Source organism: Cucumis melo, chromosome 12 (genome assembly GCF_025177605.1).
Source record: "Cucumis melo cultivar AY chromosome 12, USDA_Cmelo_AY_1.0, whole genome shotgun sequence".
Lineage (NCBI taxonomy): Eukaryota > Viridiplantae > Streptophyta > Magnoliopsida > Cucurbitales > Cucurbitaceae > Cucumis > Cucumis melo.
Window position 1 is genome coordinate 1,550,973 of NC_066868.1, and position 18,314 is coordinate 1,569,286.

The 18,314-nt window shown below is 34.1% G+C and overlaps 4 protein-coding genes across 9 annotated transcripts in view; 1 reads left to right on the top strand and 3 right to left on the bottom strand.

Annotated features, from left to right (window-relative positions):
- LOC103497098 (DExH-box ATP-dependent RNA helicase DExH11) overlaps nucleotides 1-1,535 on the bottom strand; it is a 40,464-nt gene extending 38,929 nt beyond the window's left edge. Inside the window, exon 1 of one of the 5 annotated variants that reach the window (XM_051080390.1) lies at nucleotides 1,117-1,535. In XM_051080390.1, coding sequence (XP_050936347.1) covers nucleotides 1,117-1,251 — 135 coding nt within the window. In that variant the 5' untranslated portion in view covers nucleotides 1,252-1,535. The remainder of the gene's footprint in view (nucleotides 1-1,116) is intronic. The other 4 variants (XM_017046626.2, XM_051080392.1, XM_051080391.1 and 1 more) reach the window with 4 other exon arrangements.
- Nucleotides 1,536-5,405: 3,870 nt separating this feature from the next.
- Nucleotides 5,406-8,701, top strand: LOC103497100 (serine/arginine-rich splicing factor SR45a-like). The gene is made up of 6 exons (XM_008459183.3): nucleotides 5,406-5,570; nucleotides 6,438-6,529; nucleotides 6,635-6,743; nucleotides 6,897-7,046; nucleotides 7,459-7,522; nucleotides 7,604-8,701. The coding sequence occupies exons 2-6, from the start codon at nucleotides 6,438-6,440 to the stop codon at nucleotides 8,296-8,298; spliced, it is 1,110 nt and encodes a 369-aa protein (XP_008457405.2). The 5' UTR covers nucleotides 5,406-5,570; the 3' UTR covers nucleotides 8,299-8,701.
- A 450-nt stretch (nucleotides 8,702-9,151) lies between these two features.
- LOC103497101 (probable anion transporter 4, chloroplastic) lies at nucleotides 9,152-13,141 on the bottom strand. Its single transcript, XM_008459184.3, has 8 exons — nucleotides 12,608-13,141; nucleotides 11,952-12,178; nucleotides 11,444-11,807; nucleotides 11,046-11,090; nucleotides 10,806-10,952; nucleotides 9,880-10,017; nucleotides 9,752-9,785; nucleotides 9,152-9,644 (listed from the first exon to the last, which is right to left on the bottom strand). Exons 1-8 carry the CDS (start codon nucleotides 13,058-13,060, stop codon nucleotides 9,460-9,462), a joined length of 1,593 nt encoding a protein of 530 aa, XP_008457406.2. The 5' UTR covers nucleotides 13,061-13,141; the 3' UTR covers nucleotides 9,152-9,459.
- Nucleotides 13,142-14,966: 1,825 nt separating this feature from the next.
- LOC103497102 (uncharacterized) lies at nucleotides 14,967-17,665 on the bottom strand. 2 transcript variants are annotated; one of them, XM_008459185.3, is made up of 4 exons: nucleotides 17,401-17,665; nucleotides 17,189-17,296; nucleotides 16,807-17,046; nucleotides 14,967-15,386 (listed from the first exon to the last, which is right to left on the bottom strand). In XM_008459185.3, the coding sequence occupies exons 2-4, from the start codon at nucleotides 17,220-17,222 to the stop codon at nucleotides 15,172-15,174; spliced, it is 489 nt and encodes a 162-aa protein (XP_008457407.1). In that variant the 5' UTR covers nucleotides 17,223-17,296; nucleotides 17,401-17,665; the 3' UTR covers nucleotides 14,967-15,171. The 2 variants fall into 2 exon arrangements, with proteins under 2 accessions (XP_008457407.1, XP_016902089.1); XM_017046600.2 differs by having other exon boundaries at nucleotides 17,189-17,292; nucleotides 17,401-17,559.
- Between the last annotated feature and the right edge of the window lie 649 nt (nucleotides 17,666-18,314).

Below are 18,314 nucleotides of genomic sequence, written 5' to 3' on the forward strand. Positions count from 1 at the left end.
GAGAATTTGAAAGCAAACTAATCTTAACCCTAATTGACAGAGTAAACCAATCTTAACCCTAATAAACCAAGAAAACTAATCATAAATATAATCAATCAAGGAAACTAATCCTAATCCTAATCCTAATCCTAATCAATTAAGGATTTGACAACATGTAAAACCTTTGGAGACCTTGATCAAACCCTTCGACCTCCCATTAACAAGAAAGACATAACTAACATTCCTCACACAACTCTTAGGCTCAACATGGTGCTCCCAATCCAAAGTCTTCACAAAATACTCCAATAGGATATTTGCCTAACTAAAATGTTTTCGTCTCTTCAATATAATTACGATATTTGAAATCTAAGACATATTTATTGTTTTGTATTTGTAGTTTCTGAAAACTTGTATCCTATCTCATTGATAGAATTTCCTTTGTAGACATGATGAGGACGTTATGGTTGTGTCAACCTAGTTGAGATATCCTAGTACGCATGTTGATCCCCTTGTCCTATGATTCATTTTGCTTTTTATGTTTCATTGTAATTTGAGCATTAGCTTCTTTTTCATTTCATCAATGAAAAGTTTTGTTTCCGTTTCAAACAAGCAAACAAAAATCCTCATACAACTCCAAATTCACATCCTCCACTAACAAACTCTTCCTTTTTCAAAAACCTGTCCAGGAAGATCCAATCAATATGATTTTAGACCTTTTCTACGCTTTGCAGGCCTACACATGGTTCGTTTTATTAATGCAGTTAAATGCTTTTAAAATGCTTTCACCAACCACGTTTTATAAATCATTTTCGAACAAATGTGGGCGAAAGTTGCAAGAAAGCCCTTTTTACCATTGCCTACGCCTTGCCGGCTAAACCTTGCAAGTGCCGCAGAATTTAATCATGAATGCGCGCTATAGTGATATTGTAACACCGAGCTTACTTATATGCGGGAGACTACAGAATTTCTAAACACCCAATACTCAAAAAGGAAAAATGGTATAACGTTTATAAACCCTAAAAACAATTTAAAACGGGAATGATGAAAAGCACAATCAACTGCAAAACAGAATTTCACGCACCAACATACCAAAAGTAAGCTTCAAGAAGGGCTATACGTTAAGAAAGCACAACTTACAAGTATGAAATCCGGGAGTGATCGAATCGGGCTGGAGCGCTCGACAGTTGAAAGAGGCTCGATCCTGAGATGACCGCTGTGACCGGAAAAACCGACACGAAATGAAAGCTCCTTTGTTGCTACAATTGGGTCCATTTCATATCACGAATTCTGCCACCGGACTTCCGTTCTCTCTCGGCTTCGGAGTGTCACCGCCCAAACTTGCCTCAATTTGATTCTACCGGTTTTGGCGGGTGTTCGAGTATGAAGCTAGGAGAAAATCGAGCGACTATGATTGCAGGTACTTAAGTATTGGAAGAGAGCAGTGCCGAGAGGCATCATCTCGGATTCTTGTATCTTTGGTTTTTTGGGAAAGTAAAAGTTCACCCTTTCAATAACAATGTTTTCTATTGGAAATTTGTAAGAATGACCCAAAATTTGGGCAAAATATTAAGTAGCCCAAAAAAGAAAATTCAAATAAAACAGTAAATTTTAAAAAATGTTGAATGACTTGATGTCAAAACTATTCTCTTCATATCTCTTGTTCTATATGGGTCTCTCTCAGTTTCGGTCTCTTCCTTCTTTTCTCACTCATAAATCGCTCTCTCTATATTTCTAGCTATTTCTCTAGGTCCCGTTCTCTCTCTCCCACTTTCACTTTGTGTCGGCTTATTGCATATCAATCATCTTCAACACTGTTGTTGCTCTTTGGTCCTCCTAAGTATATGATTCTCTTAGTTTCACATTCTTTACTGTTTTTTATTTTTCTTTCGCTTTATGCTCATGGATTTGGGATTTTCATTTTGAAAGTGCTCATTGTTGGGAAAGAGCAATGAAGGAGGGAAAAAAGTTTCATCCGAAGTTGGGCCATGAGAGAAGTTGTGGTTGTATTGAAAAAGGAAATATGAATAAATAAGTTAATGGCATATTTGTAATTTTATCCAACAATGACATCGGCAGAAGGTCATTTAGCATTCTTCTAAAAAATTAGCTATTTAACGTTTTGGGTCTTAAAATAAGTCAACCATGTAAAATCCCAAAAAATGTTAGGCCTGTCTTTCATAGTTTAAAATTTAATTTATACTCATGTACTTTTATTTAGGGGTCTTTTCAAAAATATAAAAAAGTAGCGAAGTATTTACACGGTATATTACAATTCCGAAAATGGAAAAAACCTAGAGACCCAACGTGTAAAATACCAAAAACGTCCCGTCAACAATGCGCATAATATATTTGGTAACGGATTTATACATGATCGTTTATATTTGTTTTTTCAATTATGTCGTTTAATCTGTTACACGATCATTTAATTAATTGAGTTACATGATCGTTTAAATTTGGGTACATGATCGTCACTAAATCTAAACTTTTTTTTTTCAAAATTTGGTATACGATTATTTATATTTGGTTACCCCAAATTTAAACGGTTTTTTTTTTTCAAAATTTAGTGTAAACGATTTTTTTCAATATTTTTATACACAATTTTTTAGTTTTTGTTACTCTAATTTAAATGCATAACCAATTTTTTCAAAAATTTCAAAAAATAAAAGAAGAAAAATGATACGATGGAAGAAAGACATGCACGCACCTAATGCATGCAGAATGAAAAAAAAAAAAAAAAAAAGGCATACACGCAACTAATAAAAAAGAGAGAACAACAAAAAAAACAAATAGATTTGGTTACCAAAATCTAAAAAAATGAAAAAAAAATCGCAGCTAAAAGAAGAGTACAAACGATTAAAAAAAAAGTAAGAGGATAAAAAGATATAAAAAAATGGAATGACAAATGTGTAATATTTAAAAAATGGCTAATTTATGCCTTTCTTACGCGTTCGTAAATATTTCACTAATTTGTTATATTTAGAAAAGTTTCCCTTTTATTTAAGTTATACTCTTTTATCGATTTAAGGTTATTTAGCCAAAAAGCTAATAAGTCTAACTTTTGTTTAAAGTGAAAATGGTGATAGAGTTACTCGACAATTGTGAAAGTATATTAAGAGTGAAATGAAAAACTTTCGATAAAAATTAAAATTTGTTGAAGCAATAACAAATAATTCCATTGTTCCTTCCGACGATCCGGAAAATAAAGAAATTGTATATTCAAAATAACTTACATATTTACAAAACATCATCTCAATTCATTCTATATATTATATCCCTTAATTATATGTCACATCAATACCATTTTAAAAATAAATTATGTATATCGTATAATTTTAAGATTTATATTTTGTTTGAAATCTTGGGATTTTGCAGAATCTCAATTCATAACGAAGTTCAAATAAATTTCGTCGTTTGTCATCCACGAAATAAAATAATTTCAATTATTGTTTTTACTTAAAAAAAAAATATTGACAAAAAATGTCCTATAATTTTATAGGATTTCAAAGTACATTGACTGCATAATCGAACTCTACTGTTTTTCAATTTTCAATTAACACATTCGTGGATAAAAACGTATATTAGTAAATAATTTTTAAATACATTTGCTTCAAAATTTTATCATTTCAAAAAAAATAAATAATTTAAAATTATTTATTAGGTTTCAAATCATGAGATTTAAAAACATTTCTTTAACTTTATGAAATCTGAACGAAGGATTAAAGTAAATTGTTCTTAGTTTGAAATTATAGACACCTTATAAGTAATTTTAAGGACAAGCTTCAAAAACCATCACTGGAGTATGGTAGAAGTTATAATTATACCCTTCAATGGTAAAAATTATACTTAAACTCGTAAAATTGTTAAAATCGTAAAATTATACTTAAACTCGTAAAATTGTTAAAATTTTAACATTTGCGTATATTTGAGGGCTTAATTTTTAAATTTAAAAGTTGAATGGTATAACAACAAACCACCATACTTCATGTGATTTTTGCAATTTGCTTAAATTTTAAATTGACAACATTTGGTTTATTGTCTTTCCAAAAGTGAAACTTATAGTTTAATCTAAGATCCCTCTAAAATCCGTGCGTATAGTGAGTTATTGTAGTTATTATAGTTAGTGAGTTATAATAAATTGATTGGGTACAAAAATATTATAGTACGAGTTATTATAGTAATATTAGAGGTACATAACATTATAGTCCCTCCTATAGTAGTCAATAAAATAAATATTGATTGTCTTAAATCTTGTTTTTTTTCCTTCTTTTTTTGCACCATCACTTTTTGTCATACAGTTAAGTTAAGTTTGTAATAATTATATGAAAGTTATTGGGGGAGTTGACCCGGATAATAATGTAAGAAACACTAGCATATTTGTGAGAAATATGAGTTGATTTGAATAAGGAGGTAGTAAACCTCTTTAATTATCGGTGAACTAAAGAGAAGTTTATTTTTTTCTTTTTTACTCACCCAACCCAGCTCGCCAAACACTCTATAAAGATTTTTATGCACATAGTCTAAATAAACATACTTGATTATATAAATATATATACACATACATACTTGCATACACGCACATATAAAGAAATATGTATGTAAAGTTTATTTGCTATATATAACACTATATATATATTACTAAAATTTCAAACAAAAAGAAAAAAGGTAAAAGATATATTTTTAAAAGACAATCTAACTAGAATAACGAGAAAATGTATTTTAAATAATATTATTATAATTAAACTAGAATAACGAGAAAATGTATTTTAAATAATAACAGACTATTTGAAATGATTTAGAAAAATGTTTTTCAATTTTCTTTTTATTTAAACACTTTTGATAAAAAAAAAATTCGAAAAAGAAAATACAAATGTATTTAAAAACTTTTTTTTTAATAATATTTTGTATATACAAGTTTTGGCTATGTTATACACTAAAAATGTTTTTATTAAAATTTTTCAAGGTTGTTCGATCAGGATCGCTGAAGTTGGTTGCCAGAAGTTTGCTGGAGGTTACGTTCGAAAGTTGGTCAACGAATTTTCCAACTATTAAGGTCGAAGAATAATAACAATAGATTGAAGAATAATAAGAGCTGTTGTTATTTTAGATCGTAATCCTAAACTCCAAATAAAACTAAATATTGCTTATAATTCTCTTCCCTCTCCTCAACTCCCATCCTCAAACATGCCTAAAAATAGCAAAATTTTCCGCTCCATAACTCTATTTTTCTAAAAATCTTTAATTTGTTTGAAACACTATTTTTATAGAAATAATCCCATTTTACATTTTGCCTATTGTTCCAACTCAGACTTCTTTCCAATTTTCCATACCGTTGGATTAATAGTCCCTCTGACACTCTGACACGTGTTGAATACGGAAGCGAAAAATTTAAAATTGCATTCTATTGTGATTTGGTGTCCGATGCTCTAGAAACTTCTCTCGTCTTGAGGATATATATATTGGTTTTGGCTTTCGTACGAAAAATCTCATCTAACGCGTCTGTCATTGTAGGCATCCGTGATTGAGTGAAAATCGATAAGAACGCTCCGCTTACTTTAGCTCTGATTTGGGTTTTGCCTTCGCTGATCTGTACGGTAAGTTCCATTTATGTGTTTCATTTTTTTTGTTTGAGATGAAATGTTTGATCTGGATTTGCATTCAATTCTGCTTTTGAACAGCAAGAATTAGGTTTCGGGTTATTCCTTTGATTGTTTTTTCTGTGATGTGCATGTGCATATTGATATGATGAAAGTGGGGGTTTTTCTTTAATTTTCTGGGAATAAAGTTCGAAATTTGCATCCCTTTTTGTTGTTTGAGATGATATGTTCGGGGTTCTGATCGACATGCGCGTTTGATTCCGCTCTCTGTAATGTTTATGGGAAGAAATATATTCTGGTTATTGAGCAGGTTTTGTTTACTCTATGATTAGCTATTTATGGGATGCTAATGGAGTAGTTTCTATAATTTACTTGAAAATTTTCTTGTTAAATTAGAACCAGTTCGGAGAAGTTGAAGTCAACCATATTTCTTTTTATTGGAGTCATGAATCTTTAATTATCTTTGTGTTAAATTGCTAATTTGGTATCATTTGGAGATCGTCCTAATTTAGTCCATTTGGTTTCTAATTCTAATTTAGTTCGATAGAACACTCATAAATATTCCTAGCAGTATGGATTATCTATGAAATTTTTATTAACGAATAAGGACTACTTTTTGAAGTTTTATCAAATCGGACAAAATTCGAACTTTTTTAAAACAATAGGACTGAACTAACTTTTCCCAAACCATAGGAACCTAACTTGCAAGTTGATCTTTTCTTTATTTACGACAGCTCCTTGCGCTGTTCTGTTCAAGACGATATTCACACTTAATAGTACTCTTAACATTATGGTCTTCAGCGACACTTGTGCTTTTCGTTTGTAAGTCTCTGTAGAATTTAGTGTTTTCTTGTTTGGTTGCAGATGTCATACTCCCGAAGGTCTAGGTACTCCCGCTCCCCATCATTCAAACGATCTGTCTCAAGGTCTCTGTCGAGGTCAAGAAGCCGTTCAAGGTACTTCCTGCTCAGGAACCACTTGCTTGCTTGGTTTCCCACCTTCTCTAAATGATACGATGATGCATATATTCTTATTTTGTGGATTCTTAATTTGTTTTTCAGGAGCCCATCAAGTGATGTTGAAAATCCCGGGAACAATTTGTATGTCACTGGGTTGTCACCTAGAATAACTAGAAGAGAACTCGAGAAGCATTTTTCTGCTGAGGGGACAGTACGTTCCTGATCTCTCATTTTTTGTGCATTCCTTCTTTCTTTTTTTCTTGGTGTGCTATTCTTAGTGGCCATGTATGTGTTTTGTCTTTTGTGTTGGTGATTTAAGTTTGTGGACTATTCTCAGTTCATGAATGGATGTTTTTAACTTCAGGTTCTAGATGTTCATCTTGTGGCCGATCCATTGACTAGAGAATCTCGTGGATTTGGATTCATTACCATGTCTAGCAATGATGAGGCAGAAAATTGCATCAAATATCTGAATCGATCTGTACTTGAAGGTCGTATAATTACTGTGGAAAAGGTAAAAAGTGAACTAATTATTTTTTCTTAGACTCGGGATGTTTCCTATCATTACTGTTGTCTTGTTCTTTAACCTCATGGTATATCTGGATGATTTGTTGTTAGAGATTTGAGTTTTTTTGCCAAGTGTTTTTTTGGCAGCAGGTTAGCTGTGTGTAGCAGCTCTTCATCAAACTCAAACTACAACTAAACAATCAAAACAAACACATGAGAAGCCTCAGAACATTGGGGTTGTATGCCCTGCATTTCTCTCTATTTCTGCCAATTGCATTATGTGTTGAGTTCTTTAAGTGTTTTAGGTTCTTTTTTCTTTTGTGACTCTCAACACCGTGACTTGCACCCATGCTCTGGTATTTTTCTTAGATGGAAGCTTGAGTAGTTGGTCTCACTTTTTATCTTTAATTGTTGGACAGGCTCGAAGGCGGAGAGGCAGAACTCCAACACCTGGTAGATATCTTGGACTTAGAACAGTTCATGGTGAGATTAAAATCCAACGTTTGGTATATTGCTGTGAAGTATCTTTGTATTTCTGTCTAATCCTCATCATTCTTCTGACAGTGAGGCGTAGGTCGCGAAGCTACTCATCTCGCCGTTCTCCCAGCTACTCTCCATATAGGAGAAGCTCTAGCCGCTCTACTCATTATTCATCTGACCGTAGCAGGAGTAGATCCCGTTCCATCAACGGACATCGTAGATCATATGGTTCCCCTTACCATCGTAGATCATACTCTTATAGCCGGCGAAGATATGATTCTCCATACTATAGGCGACGATATGATTCTCCAGACTACTATAGGCATCATAGGTCATATTCTCGATCCAGCTCACCGTATAGGAGGTGGAGCCGCGACAGGTCATACTCACCTTATGATTACTATTCCCCTGATCCTTACTACAGAAGGCACAGGTACAGGTCAGTTTCTCGGAGCCTTTCACCAAAGTCAAGGAACGGCAGGCATTACTCCCGAAGTTACTCTCCTGAGCCTAGGAGAAGAACGTTGAGAAACTACTCTCATAGCCCCTCCCGGGAATCGAGGAGAAGTTATTCACGTAGTATTTCCCCTGAACGAAGCAGGAGATCAGGAAGTAGTGTCTATTCATCCAGTATTTCTCCTGAACGAGGCAGAAGCTTAAGGAGTCGCTCTTGCAGCCATACCCCAAGACGACACGAGAGCACACGTAAGAGAGGATATTCTAGTAGGAGTCGATCAAGAAGTCAAAGTGTAACTTCAAGATCTGTTAGTCCGGCTTGATTTACTGAACTGCTTCCCCTCTGCTACATTCTCATGGTGATGTACGTTTGGAGCTTTTAATGCGAATCAATCAGCTGCAGATGTAAACAACTATTCCCCTTGTCTTAGATGCCTTCACGTTTGAGACGAAATGGTGGGTTGTGGAATAATCTATTTCTGGTTTCATGGCTTACGAGGGGAAACGAAGAAATGTCAACAGGGAATGTTATACGCTTTCAACTGATGTTTGCTTTTAATTCTGTTGGGTTAGTTTGTTAATGAGGGGTGTGAATGTTTTGGTTCAATTTGTCATTTTGATTTCCAACTCGATTTGGGTTGGATGTTGTGCCTTATCTCTTATATGAACATGAAAAGATAACGTACATTTGTGGTTTGCCTCAATTGGAATTGTGTTTTCCTTTAACCTAGTACAGTCCTCATCTCAACTTTGGGAGTGGTATGAACTTTTTCATACTATTGTGTAGTACTAGGAAATTTCTCCTATTCATGCAATAATTTGACCACCATGTACTAACATTTGTTCAGCCTCTGCCTGTTTTGGTTTTCCTTAGGACTGGTGTGCTGATTGGACTAATTTATGTAATTACTCAGGATAGAATGGGAAAAGTTTAATTGATTAGTTGGGACTTGAAAATTTAATTTTATAGTCATTTTAATTAGTATATGATTATATTATTTGTTTGGGGTAGTTGCATCGATAGTAAGCACACTCCAACTCGATGATCCTAATTTAGATTGTCTGTATCGCTTTCATGTTCTCTTGTGAACGCTTAGACGTATGCTTGGTTTCTCCATTTTATACAACATGACTGAATATTTAGTATATTCTTAAACAAATGTAGGGACTCGAGAGTTGTCTTTGGCAGAGTCAGTTCATAAAATCAAAGTCAGCTACAAACTTGTCTGCTATTTTCTGCACTACTGGGAAAATATCTTATCTATAACAATCTTTCACAAAACCAAGCTCCTTTAATCAAAGGAGATAATCCTAGATAAAAACACTGGTAGAATTTACAATCTCCACTCGACTTGGCTCGTTTATGACTACAAAAATTTTATAATAGTCCGAGAAGAAAAGATGAGCTATACACGTAGAAACTTTGTGACACTAGCCTGAAGGCTAATCCTCAACTAAAAAAGAAACAAGCTTGGTGCAGTATACTAACCAGTTTCTTCAAAATCTACCCTTTTGCCGGTAGAGAATATGATGTAGAAAAGCGCAGCAGTGAAATACAGGGCAGAGGTTAACAACAGAAATCCTTGAAAAGAGCCCACGATTTCCACAAAGAAACCAACCCCAACTGTTCCCACAATAGCAGCAAGCGTCCCGGCGGTGTTGGACATGCCTGAAATACAATTTGGCAATGAAATGAGCTAAACTAAGATTTTGATTCAATGAAGAAATTATTTGTTAATAGATTATAAACTACAGAAGTTAGTTCTAACAACATACCGTGAAGCACGCCGGAGTATTGTGGAGCGATCTCCTGTGAAGCAGAGAATGGATGAAAAGTTTATTTAGAAATTGTAGGTTAATTAGAAATCTCATAAATTATGATTGTCCAGGGTCAGGTTGCCAACCTGGAGGTTCACGAGGAAACCTGAGTGGCTGAAAGATTTCAACCCAACTGCCAAAGTCAGCCATGCGGATGCAAGTGATGCACTTCTGGCTGAAGTGAGGCCAATCAGAGCAATCCCAGGGCCAATGAAACCTATCGACTGGCATAGGGAAAAGGCATGAATAGATGAAATATTAGTAGCAAGGTAATTGAGGACAAATGGAAGAGAAGGTGCTACTAGACAGTATTGTTTTTTAGTTTCCATACTTTCCATTCTTCCCGAGTTGAATCACAACTGTAAATAATAAGTGATTTTTTTTGGTAACCAACTAAAATAAACACTAACATCCAATATTCCAAAACCTAACCAGCAAATTTTCATGCTGGACGGAAAACGATATTTTATCAAGCCAAATTTTGTGTAGTAAAGTCTGTTTTCAGATTCGTAAGTCTCCCGTTTATAATGTTTTAAAACAAACTTATTTGGATCACAAGAAAGGTAGAATAAATCTGTTAGCTTCAGGTCTTCTGCTAATCAAGAAAGGGAACGGAACCATTAAATCCTGGTTTATATATGTGACAAGTCTAGAGTCCTATTTTGCGTCTAGGTAATTGAACTTATTGAGAAAATTACAGTTAGAAGGAGTGGCGATAATTTGCGACAAAATGACATTACAAAATGACAAGACGTAGCTATCCCAATGCACCCAAGACTCTAATAGGTATCAAGCATCCTAAATAGAGAGCAACAAAAATATAGAAACAATATAAAGCTCTAAATTTCCTAGGAAGCCAAAGCAACTTGCTTCTTGCATAGACCATCCCAATTTTCCACAAATATCTCACTTTTAGCTGAAACTCTTATTCCTTTTTTACATTTTTTCCTGGCAGATTGCTAGGTTAGAATTTAAATAAAGTTACTTGTATAGAAAAGTAGGGAATGTTTACCTGCATAATCTTTCGAGTCAAAGTAACGGAGGTACCACTTTTTATTAACCCGTCTGACCACAATCCACCAACATATCCCATCAGTGCCATTACAGCCCATGGAACAGCACTAAACCACGCTGCTTGTCTGAGATCAACGTGATACACCTGTAATAGTAAAACACCGATCATTCAAGAAATTCACAGAGAATTTGATACACAGAGACATTATAAACAAGTACTGAGTTAAGGGTTCTTCACTGTGTTGAAGTAGATAGGCATCCATGAAAGGATTACGAAGAACCCCTGCAGGAAAACAAATGACATTAAAGTAAAAGTAGCACATAAGTTACTTTTCCCAATAGAGATAAACATTCCATTTGCAATACACAGTGAAATTATATGAAGATCATAAAGTGTAAGGGGAGGTAGCGTAAGTTTACTCCCATGAGGTATGAGTGTGTGTTAATATATATTACTAAAATAAAAATAACAGAAAACTAATGAAGCATCTCTTATAGCTAAGTTGGATTTATCCATCTCTGTCATGTACAAGCCACAGAAAAAGTTGGCTACTAGATCAGTCAACATTTTCAATACGGAAGCACACCAGACAGGATCCAGGGTATTAAATGGAAGGAAATGAGTTTGAGCAGTACCCAACTATGCATAGCATTTGCAATGATAAGAGACCATGTTGGCATTCTAGAAAGTAGCCGCTTGAAAGGAGGAATCACAGTTTTCTTGGGTACATTCTCCACCACCGAAGGTTGTTGCCTCTTATTCAGTACATATTCCAATTCGTATTTGGATATCTGAAGATTCCGATCGGGAGTACTAGATATTGCAGATAACCATACCAAAACCCATAAAAACCCTGACAACCCAAAGATGACAAATGGTCCAAATATACCAGCTTGAGACATTAGGATTGGAGAGAGTACGAGTCCTATTGCACTTCCTAACTGAAATCCAGCCATTGCTATACCAACAGCCCTGGCTCGTTCTGTTGGAGGAAACCATCTACACAAGAAAGTTAAGAGTTTAAACCATAATTTGGTTTTTGATCATCTTAAATTACAAATGAGAAGGCTGATACTTTAACTCATTGCTGGCATAAAATCCATGTTGGTTCAAAGTAAGCAGAAAGTTCAAAATCATTATAACCTGGCAACCATGTTGTTCATGCAAGGAAGGGCTACGCCTTCAGCAATGCCGAGCAAAGCACGCATGGCAAGAAGTGCCCATAACGAAGTTTCCGCTGCCCAAGGAGTCAAAAGTGTAGCCAGTGACCACAAAGCCACCCCCCAGCCCATGACCATCTTACCACCGTAGTAGTCCACCAGCGCCCCACCAGCTATTGGTGAAGCAAAATAACCCCAAAGGAACGATGACTGCATAAAGCCCAATCGTTAAAAATTGAAGGCGATAACACTGCTTTAATCATATACTTGTAATTCTAAGAATATACCTGACGTCTATATTCCTAATAGAGCAAACTGGAGTCTAATCTACAGATAACAAAATCTCGTATTTACTGGGAATGAAATCAATAAGCGTAAACGGTCAATCACCGAATGGTTTATTAGCGACGGCTGAGAAATTTCCATTGGTTATAATACCAAGAAGAATAGTAGATGGACAAATGCGCAATAAAATGTTATTTCCTTCGATTCTGAATCATAAATAGAAGGAGAAATGTGCAAAACAGTGGCTGTTTCTTTCAATTACGTAACTTAATTGAACTAACTTGCAGCAACGAAATACAGATGAAGAAAAAAAACCGCAAATCAGCAAAAGCAATTAACGAGGAAAATAGCTACCTGAACTATGCCGGCGAAAGATCGACTCCAGCCATTGGATAAAGACAACGGAACAATTGCCACAGACATAACAACACGATCAGCGTTACAAAGCGCGAGAGCCAAAGCAAGCATGGCCACTACCTTAACCCTCTCAGACGTGATAAACTCGAAGAAACTCGGCGACTCGATATCCTTATCCTCAGCAAACGAACCGAACTGAGCATCGTTGGAGGAAACTCCAATTCGTGATGGAATAACGAATCCAGAAACCCAAGACGAACCATTCCGAAGTCCAAGAACGGGGAGATATCCCGCCGACGAGAGGCTTCCGGTACAATTTCTCTTGCTTAATTGAAGAGACCGTGAAGGCAATTTGAATTTCGCCGGTTCAGGTATTATTGGCTTAGGGCTCGGGACGCCGGAGAACCGCCGGCAGTGGACCGGCCGGCCGAGAGCGATTGTAGAGTTCATAGTGATCGAAAGACGGAACCACTGATCACCTGACGACGACTGAGAGACTGGCCCCGATACTGAGAGTGCGAGGACGGACTCCAATTAGTATTTGCGTTGATTACCGAAAATACCCCCGTTATGTTACAAACTTTATATGGTAAATACCGTAAAAAAGTGGATTTTCTAGGGGTAAGAGGGAATGTATATATTACTATGGTGTGGTCTATCATATTGACCTTGACGGCTGCCATTTGTAGTTGGTTGTATTTTGTGTCGTTGGGGAAATGAAAGTCGTATCTAAATTAGATATTTAGTCATTTGATTACTTGATGTCACATTTCCGAATATAACATCAATTTAAAATTATTTACGAATCGGTAAATTTAGGAATATTTTCAAAAATATAAAAAAACAGTAAAATAACAAAAATGTTCCGTCAACCACGTAATATATTTGCTAACGTTGAAATATGACTACAATTTATTGACTTTAAATATGGTTAAACGTAGCCAAATCTAAAATAACTTTTTTTAAAAAAAAATTAGTACACAATTCTTTTAAATTTTAGATTTTTTTACCCTACTTTTTTAAGATTCTTTATACACACGATCTTTTAGATTTTATGAAGCGAAAAAAAAAAGAAAAGAAAAACAATGAAAAGGTTAAACGGCGTAAATAAAGAACTGAAAAATAAGAAAGATGATGGAAATAAATTGAAGAAAAAAAGAAAGAAGAAAGACGAATAGTAAAGAAGAGAAGAAAGATGAAAGAATAACATGTAATATTTAAAAAATGGCTAATTTATTACCTTTGTTACATAGGTGTCACATTTACAAAAGTTTTCTATTTTTTTTATTATCAATTAAATTTTTTTTTATATTTTATAAAAAATTCTAATATTGTTGCCATCCATAAAAATTTCTCTCTCTTTTTTTTTTTCTCTTTAATTTGAATATTTTATTTCCAATATTTTAAAGTTCAAATCCTATGTCCCATTCGTACTTAAAGAAAACTATAAAAGTTGACAACATTGATTTATTGGAGATTTGATAAAAGACAATAACCATTCAAATGTTACTAACTTTAACCATTTGTTTTTAAGTTATTATTGGTTACTCATATTTAAAGGTTTAAATAATAGTTAAAGTTTAAGTTAATTGCAAAATGAAATAGCAGATGCAAATATAATAATTATATTCATATTAATATATATTAATATATATAGCAGCAATTTTTTAAAAATCTTTTTAAAATTGACATATATTTGATTATTGTCTCCTCGATACATATTTTGAATTTTTATCCGTGCATTTTCAAATGTCCTCTAATAAAAAAATTTAAAATTAGTCTTTGAAACTAATTTTGTTGATTTTTTATCAGATAAAAGTAAGAGAAAAAATTCACCTCAATTAGCACTTTTGTGAAAATATATTCCCTAATATCTTTTGTTGAATGAAAATTAATACAGCAAGTTTTTTAGAAGATAGCTTTGGAAGCCCTAAATTCAAGATTTGTGTAAGTACACAATTAAAAGTATAACCACTCAAATTGAATACAACCAAAAATAACATTTCAACCAAAATAATAAAGACAGTAATAGAACTTCAGTCTTTGTTATTTTCTTCTCCCAAACTTTGGTAAGCCTTAGCATTGTGACATTAAAAAAATTATAATTTTAGATGAAAATTAATGATACTGTTGAGATTACTTTTAAAATTTATCGAAAATATAAGCTAAAATGTATATTTAAACTAATAAAATTAAAATACAATTAATCTCAACGTACAAGTACCAAAACAAATTTAAATTAATGTTTAATTTCCTGCTTATTTGGTCCATAATGGTAAGAGTTTTCAAAAGTATGACTATTTTGTATTACAAGGGAGAAGAACATACATTTAAACTACAAATTTCTTAAGGTACGTTTACTTGGAAGCGAATTTGAGATGATTGAAATTAACTTAATCGATACCTTTATGGGTCATACAAAGTAATTTGTACATGAAATAGACTGCAAATGTATCAAACGTGTAGGATTCAAGCAGATGGCTATATCAGAAGTTTCTCGACAATAACACATGCACAAATTAGGCAATCATAATTTTCCATGCTTGCATTCAAGAGTTACCTCACTCGACATCATAGCCCTTCTCCTGAAGCTCTGAAATAACCTCGTTCCTCATCCTGAACCACAGCTTCTGGGCCTCTTGCTCGAGCTTCGCATTCTGTAGTTCTTTCTGATAATTGTAAGAATCCTTATCAAAATCAAGGATTCCCTTTGGACCGATGGCAGTTCCAATCATTCCGCCCTTGACAATGAAGTCCTCCATAGCTTCTTCATCACCTTCGTTGACAAACATATCACAAATATCAAACTCATTGTTATAACAAAAACAAAAGACAAGTAAAGGATAGAAAACAGATAGAGTGACATGGTTCATGAGTGGTATGTTATTTGTTTTATTATCTTGAGGAAAACAAAGCAAAGAACACGGAGATAAATGCAGTTAAGGGTTGGAGATTTTATACATGACACTTCTTTTAAGTCCTAAACAGAATAGGCCAAACAATAAAGGGCAAAATTTAAACAGAATAATAACTCTATAAAACTTAGGTTTCTATGCTTGGCTATTTGGAGCGTCAAATAATATATTCAAAGTGTTCCAAAATTAAATTTAACCAATAGCCTTAACTAGTTATGACATTCACACCCTCAAACTTTTAATTTAAACAATCACCTTATGAACTCATTGCAATTGAACATTTTTTTTCACAACTCTATACATTGAGCTTTCGTCAAAGACCGTTCAAGTTAAGCCTACAATCAATCTGATAGGAACTGAATTTCAATATGAAATTCCAGTAATCTTTATTAGTAATTCTCTGCAATATGAGTGAATTGAGGAGATCTCAATTCAATTACAAATCACAATCTCTCTTGCTTCCTCCGCTCAAGAAAGTCAAGACTAAACTTCTTTCTACAAGACTGACTTTCCATCTCCCGCCTAGCCCCTTTTTAAACTCTCTCCTTCTAACTACTCAACTACCTCTAACAGCTTCCCTTCTAACTACTCAACTATCTCTAACAACTTTTAGTAACAACTTACTTGCTAGTGTTTATTTAATTACAAGGGTGCCCCTGCTTTCTCATTCTTTCTTTTATTCTTTCTGCTGTACTGGAATAATATTGGAGGTCTAACACAATCAAAAAATGAGAGTTTATAAACTCTACCAAGACCCAACCATCAACAGACCAAAGTTTAATTGCAACAATTTCATATAACTATTGAATCAATTACTCAAAATTACAAGTTTTGAAGATTGAAACAACCAACCCTCATGGGAGTTCCCTAGGTCTACCAATTTGGCTGCCCATACTTCAGCAAATTGGTCTGCCCATCGTTTTGAAGATAGTAACAAACAACAATCATTCAGGACTCGGGAGTTTAATTTATCCCTAGATCTGCCAATTTGGCTGCCCATAATTTTGGGGTATGTCTAATGCTTGGCAGGGTATCTAGGAGGTTGAATCTCCAAGCTGGCTTTCTCCCATTCTTCATGGGGAGATCCCAGGTTGTAGGCCCTCCAAGCATTTCTATTATGTAATGTGCAAGTATGCTTTCGGAAAAACAAACAAACAACCCTCAAGCTCAACTTGGGTTTTTACAATTTTCCCTAATTGTTTCATCTAGCAATGAATGTCATGAAACTTCTCAATTTCATATGATAATGAACTTCAACTTTTTGGGGGCACAGTAAAAAACCTGGATATGGAAACTCCCGCCGTTCATAGAGGTGAGCCAGATCTTTCTCTGCCTTAGACCGTGGCTTCAGCGTCCACCAACCAAATGGTGATGTTTCGTTGTAAAGCCATGCAGCGCCTATCACAGTATACGTACACAACAGAGCCTTTCCAATTTGCTTCCAGAAGTAACGATCCTCTCTACCCAATCCAACTTTCCTCAAGAACCTCTCAACTCTCATCGAATTCATCAGTTGCATACCTGAGTTCCAATTCCAAGAAAACCGAATATTAAAACACACAGATTACTTTTAATCATTTTATCAAACAGTACGTAGGCAAGTTCATAAATCAAAGCCAAAAATGAAAAAAAAAAAAAACGAGATACACAATTCATGGATTACCTGTTTTAGCCTCTTGGAACCGTTTTCGAATCATTGAGATTTTCTCAACGCAAACTTCACAAATTGATTTGTGCAGAGCGATACCTCGTTCAATATGAATCTAACTGTCTGCGCAAGATTACAGTACAATATCACCATTATATCCGGCAAAAATTCACGAATAATCAAAATGATCAAAATAAAAGTAAAAATCAGCGCGATGAAGAGCTTACAGTTCATATCAACAACAGCAAACTTGTAAATATTGAAGAATCTGATTCCACTTTTCGGTTATTGTTGTTGAAGTAGGCGGAGGAGAAAGTGAAGAAACTGATTTGCAATTAGATTCTCTTTGCCATTGCTTTTCTCTTCGCACGGGAAGAAAATTGGGAAATTAAGATAGATTTGAAGGGTTTAAGAGTCTAAAACCACTTCTAAACCCCACCTTCCGCGAAATTAAAAACTAATAATTATCATAAATGTAACAAAACAATAATAGAATGGGTCTTTTAAAAAATATAAAAAAGCCGTAGAGTATTTACACTAGAACAATTTCGAAAATAAAAAAAGCTCGGAGGTCCACCGTATGAAATACCAAAGATATCCCCTTAACTACGGAGTCAACAAGGCGCGTAATATATTTGCGATCGTTTAAATTTGGCTATTGTTTGGTATACGATTGCTTAGATATGACTACAATTTATTTTTCAATTATATCGTTTAATTTTGTTACACGATCGTTTAATTTAGTTACGTTTAAATTTGGTTACACGATCGTTTAGATTAGGATTTGGCTGTTGTTTGGTATACGATCGTTTAGATATTATTACATTTTATTTTTTCAATTATATCATTTAATTTTGTTACACGATCGTTTAATTTGGTTACATTTAAATTTGGTTAGACGATTGTTTAGATTTGAGTCCCGATTTTTTTATTTCAAATATTGGTACACGATCGTTTAGATTTGGCTAAACGATTTTTTAAAATTCTTTTACCACATGATTGTTTATTTTTTTATATGATCGTTTAGATTACACGATCGTTTAGATTTGATTAAATGATTCTTTTAATTCTTTTAGTATACGATCATTTAGATTTGTCTACCGATGGTTTATTTTTTTACACGATCGTTTACATTTGACTA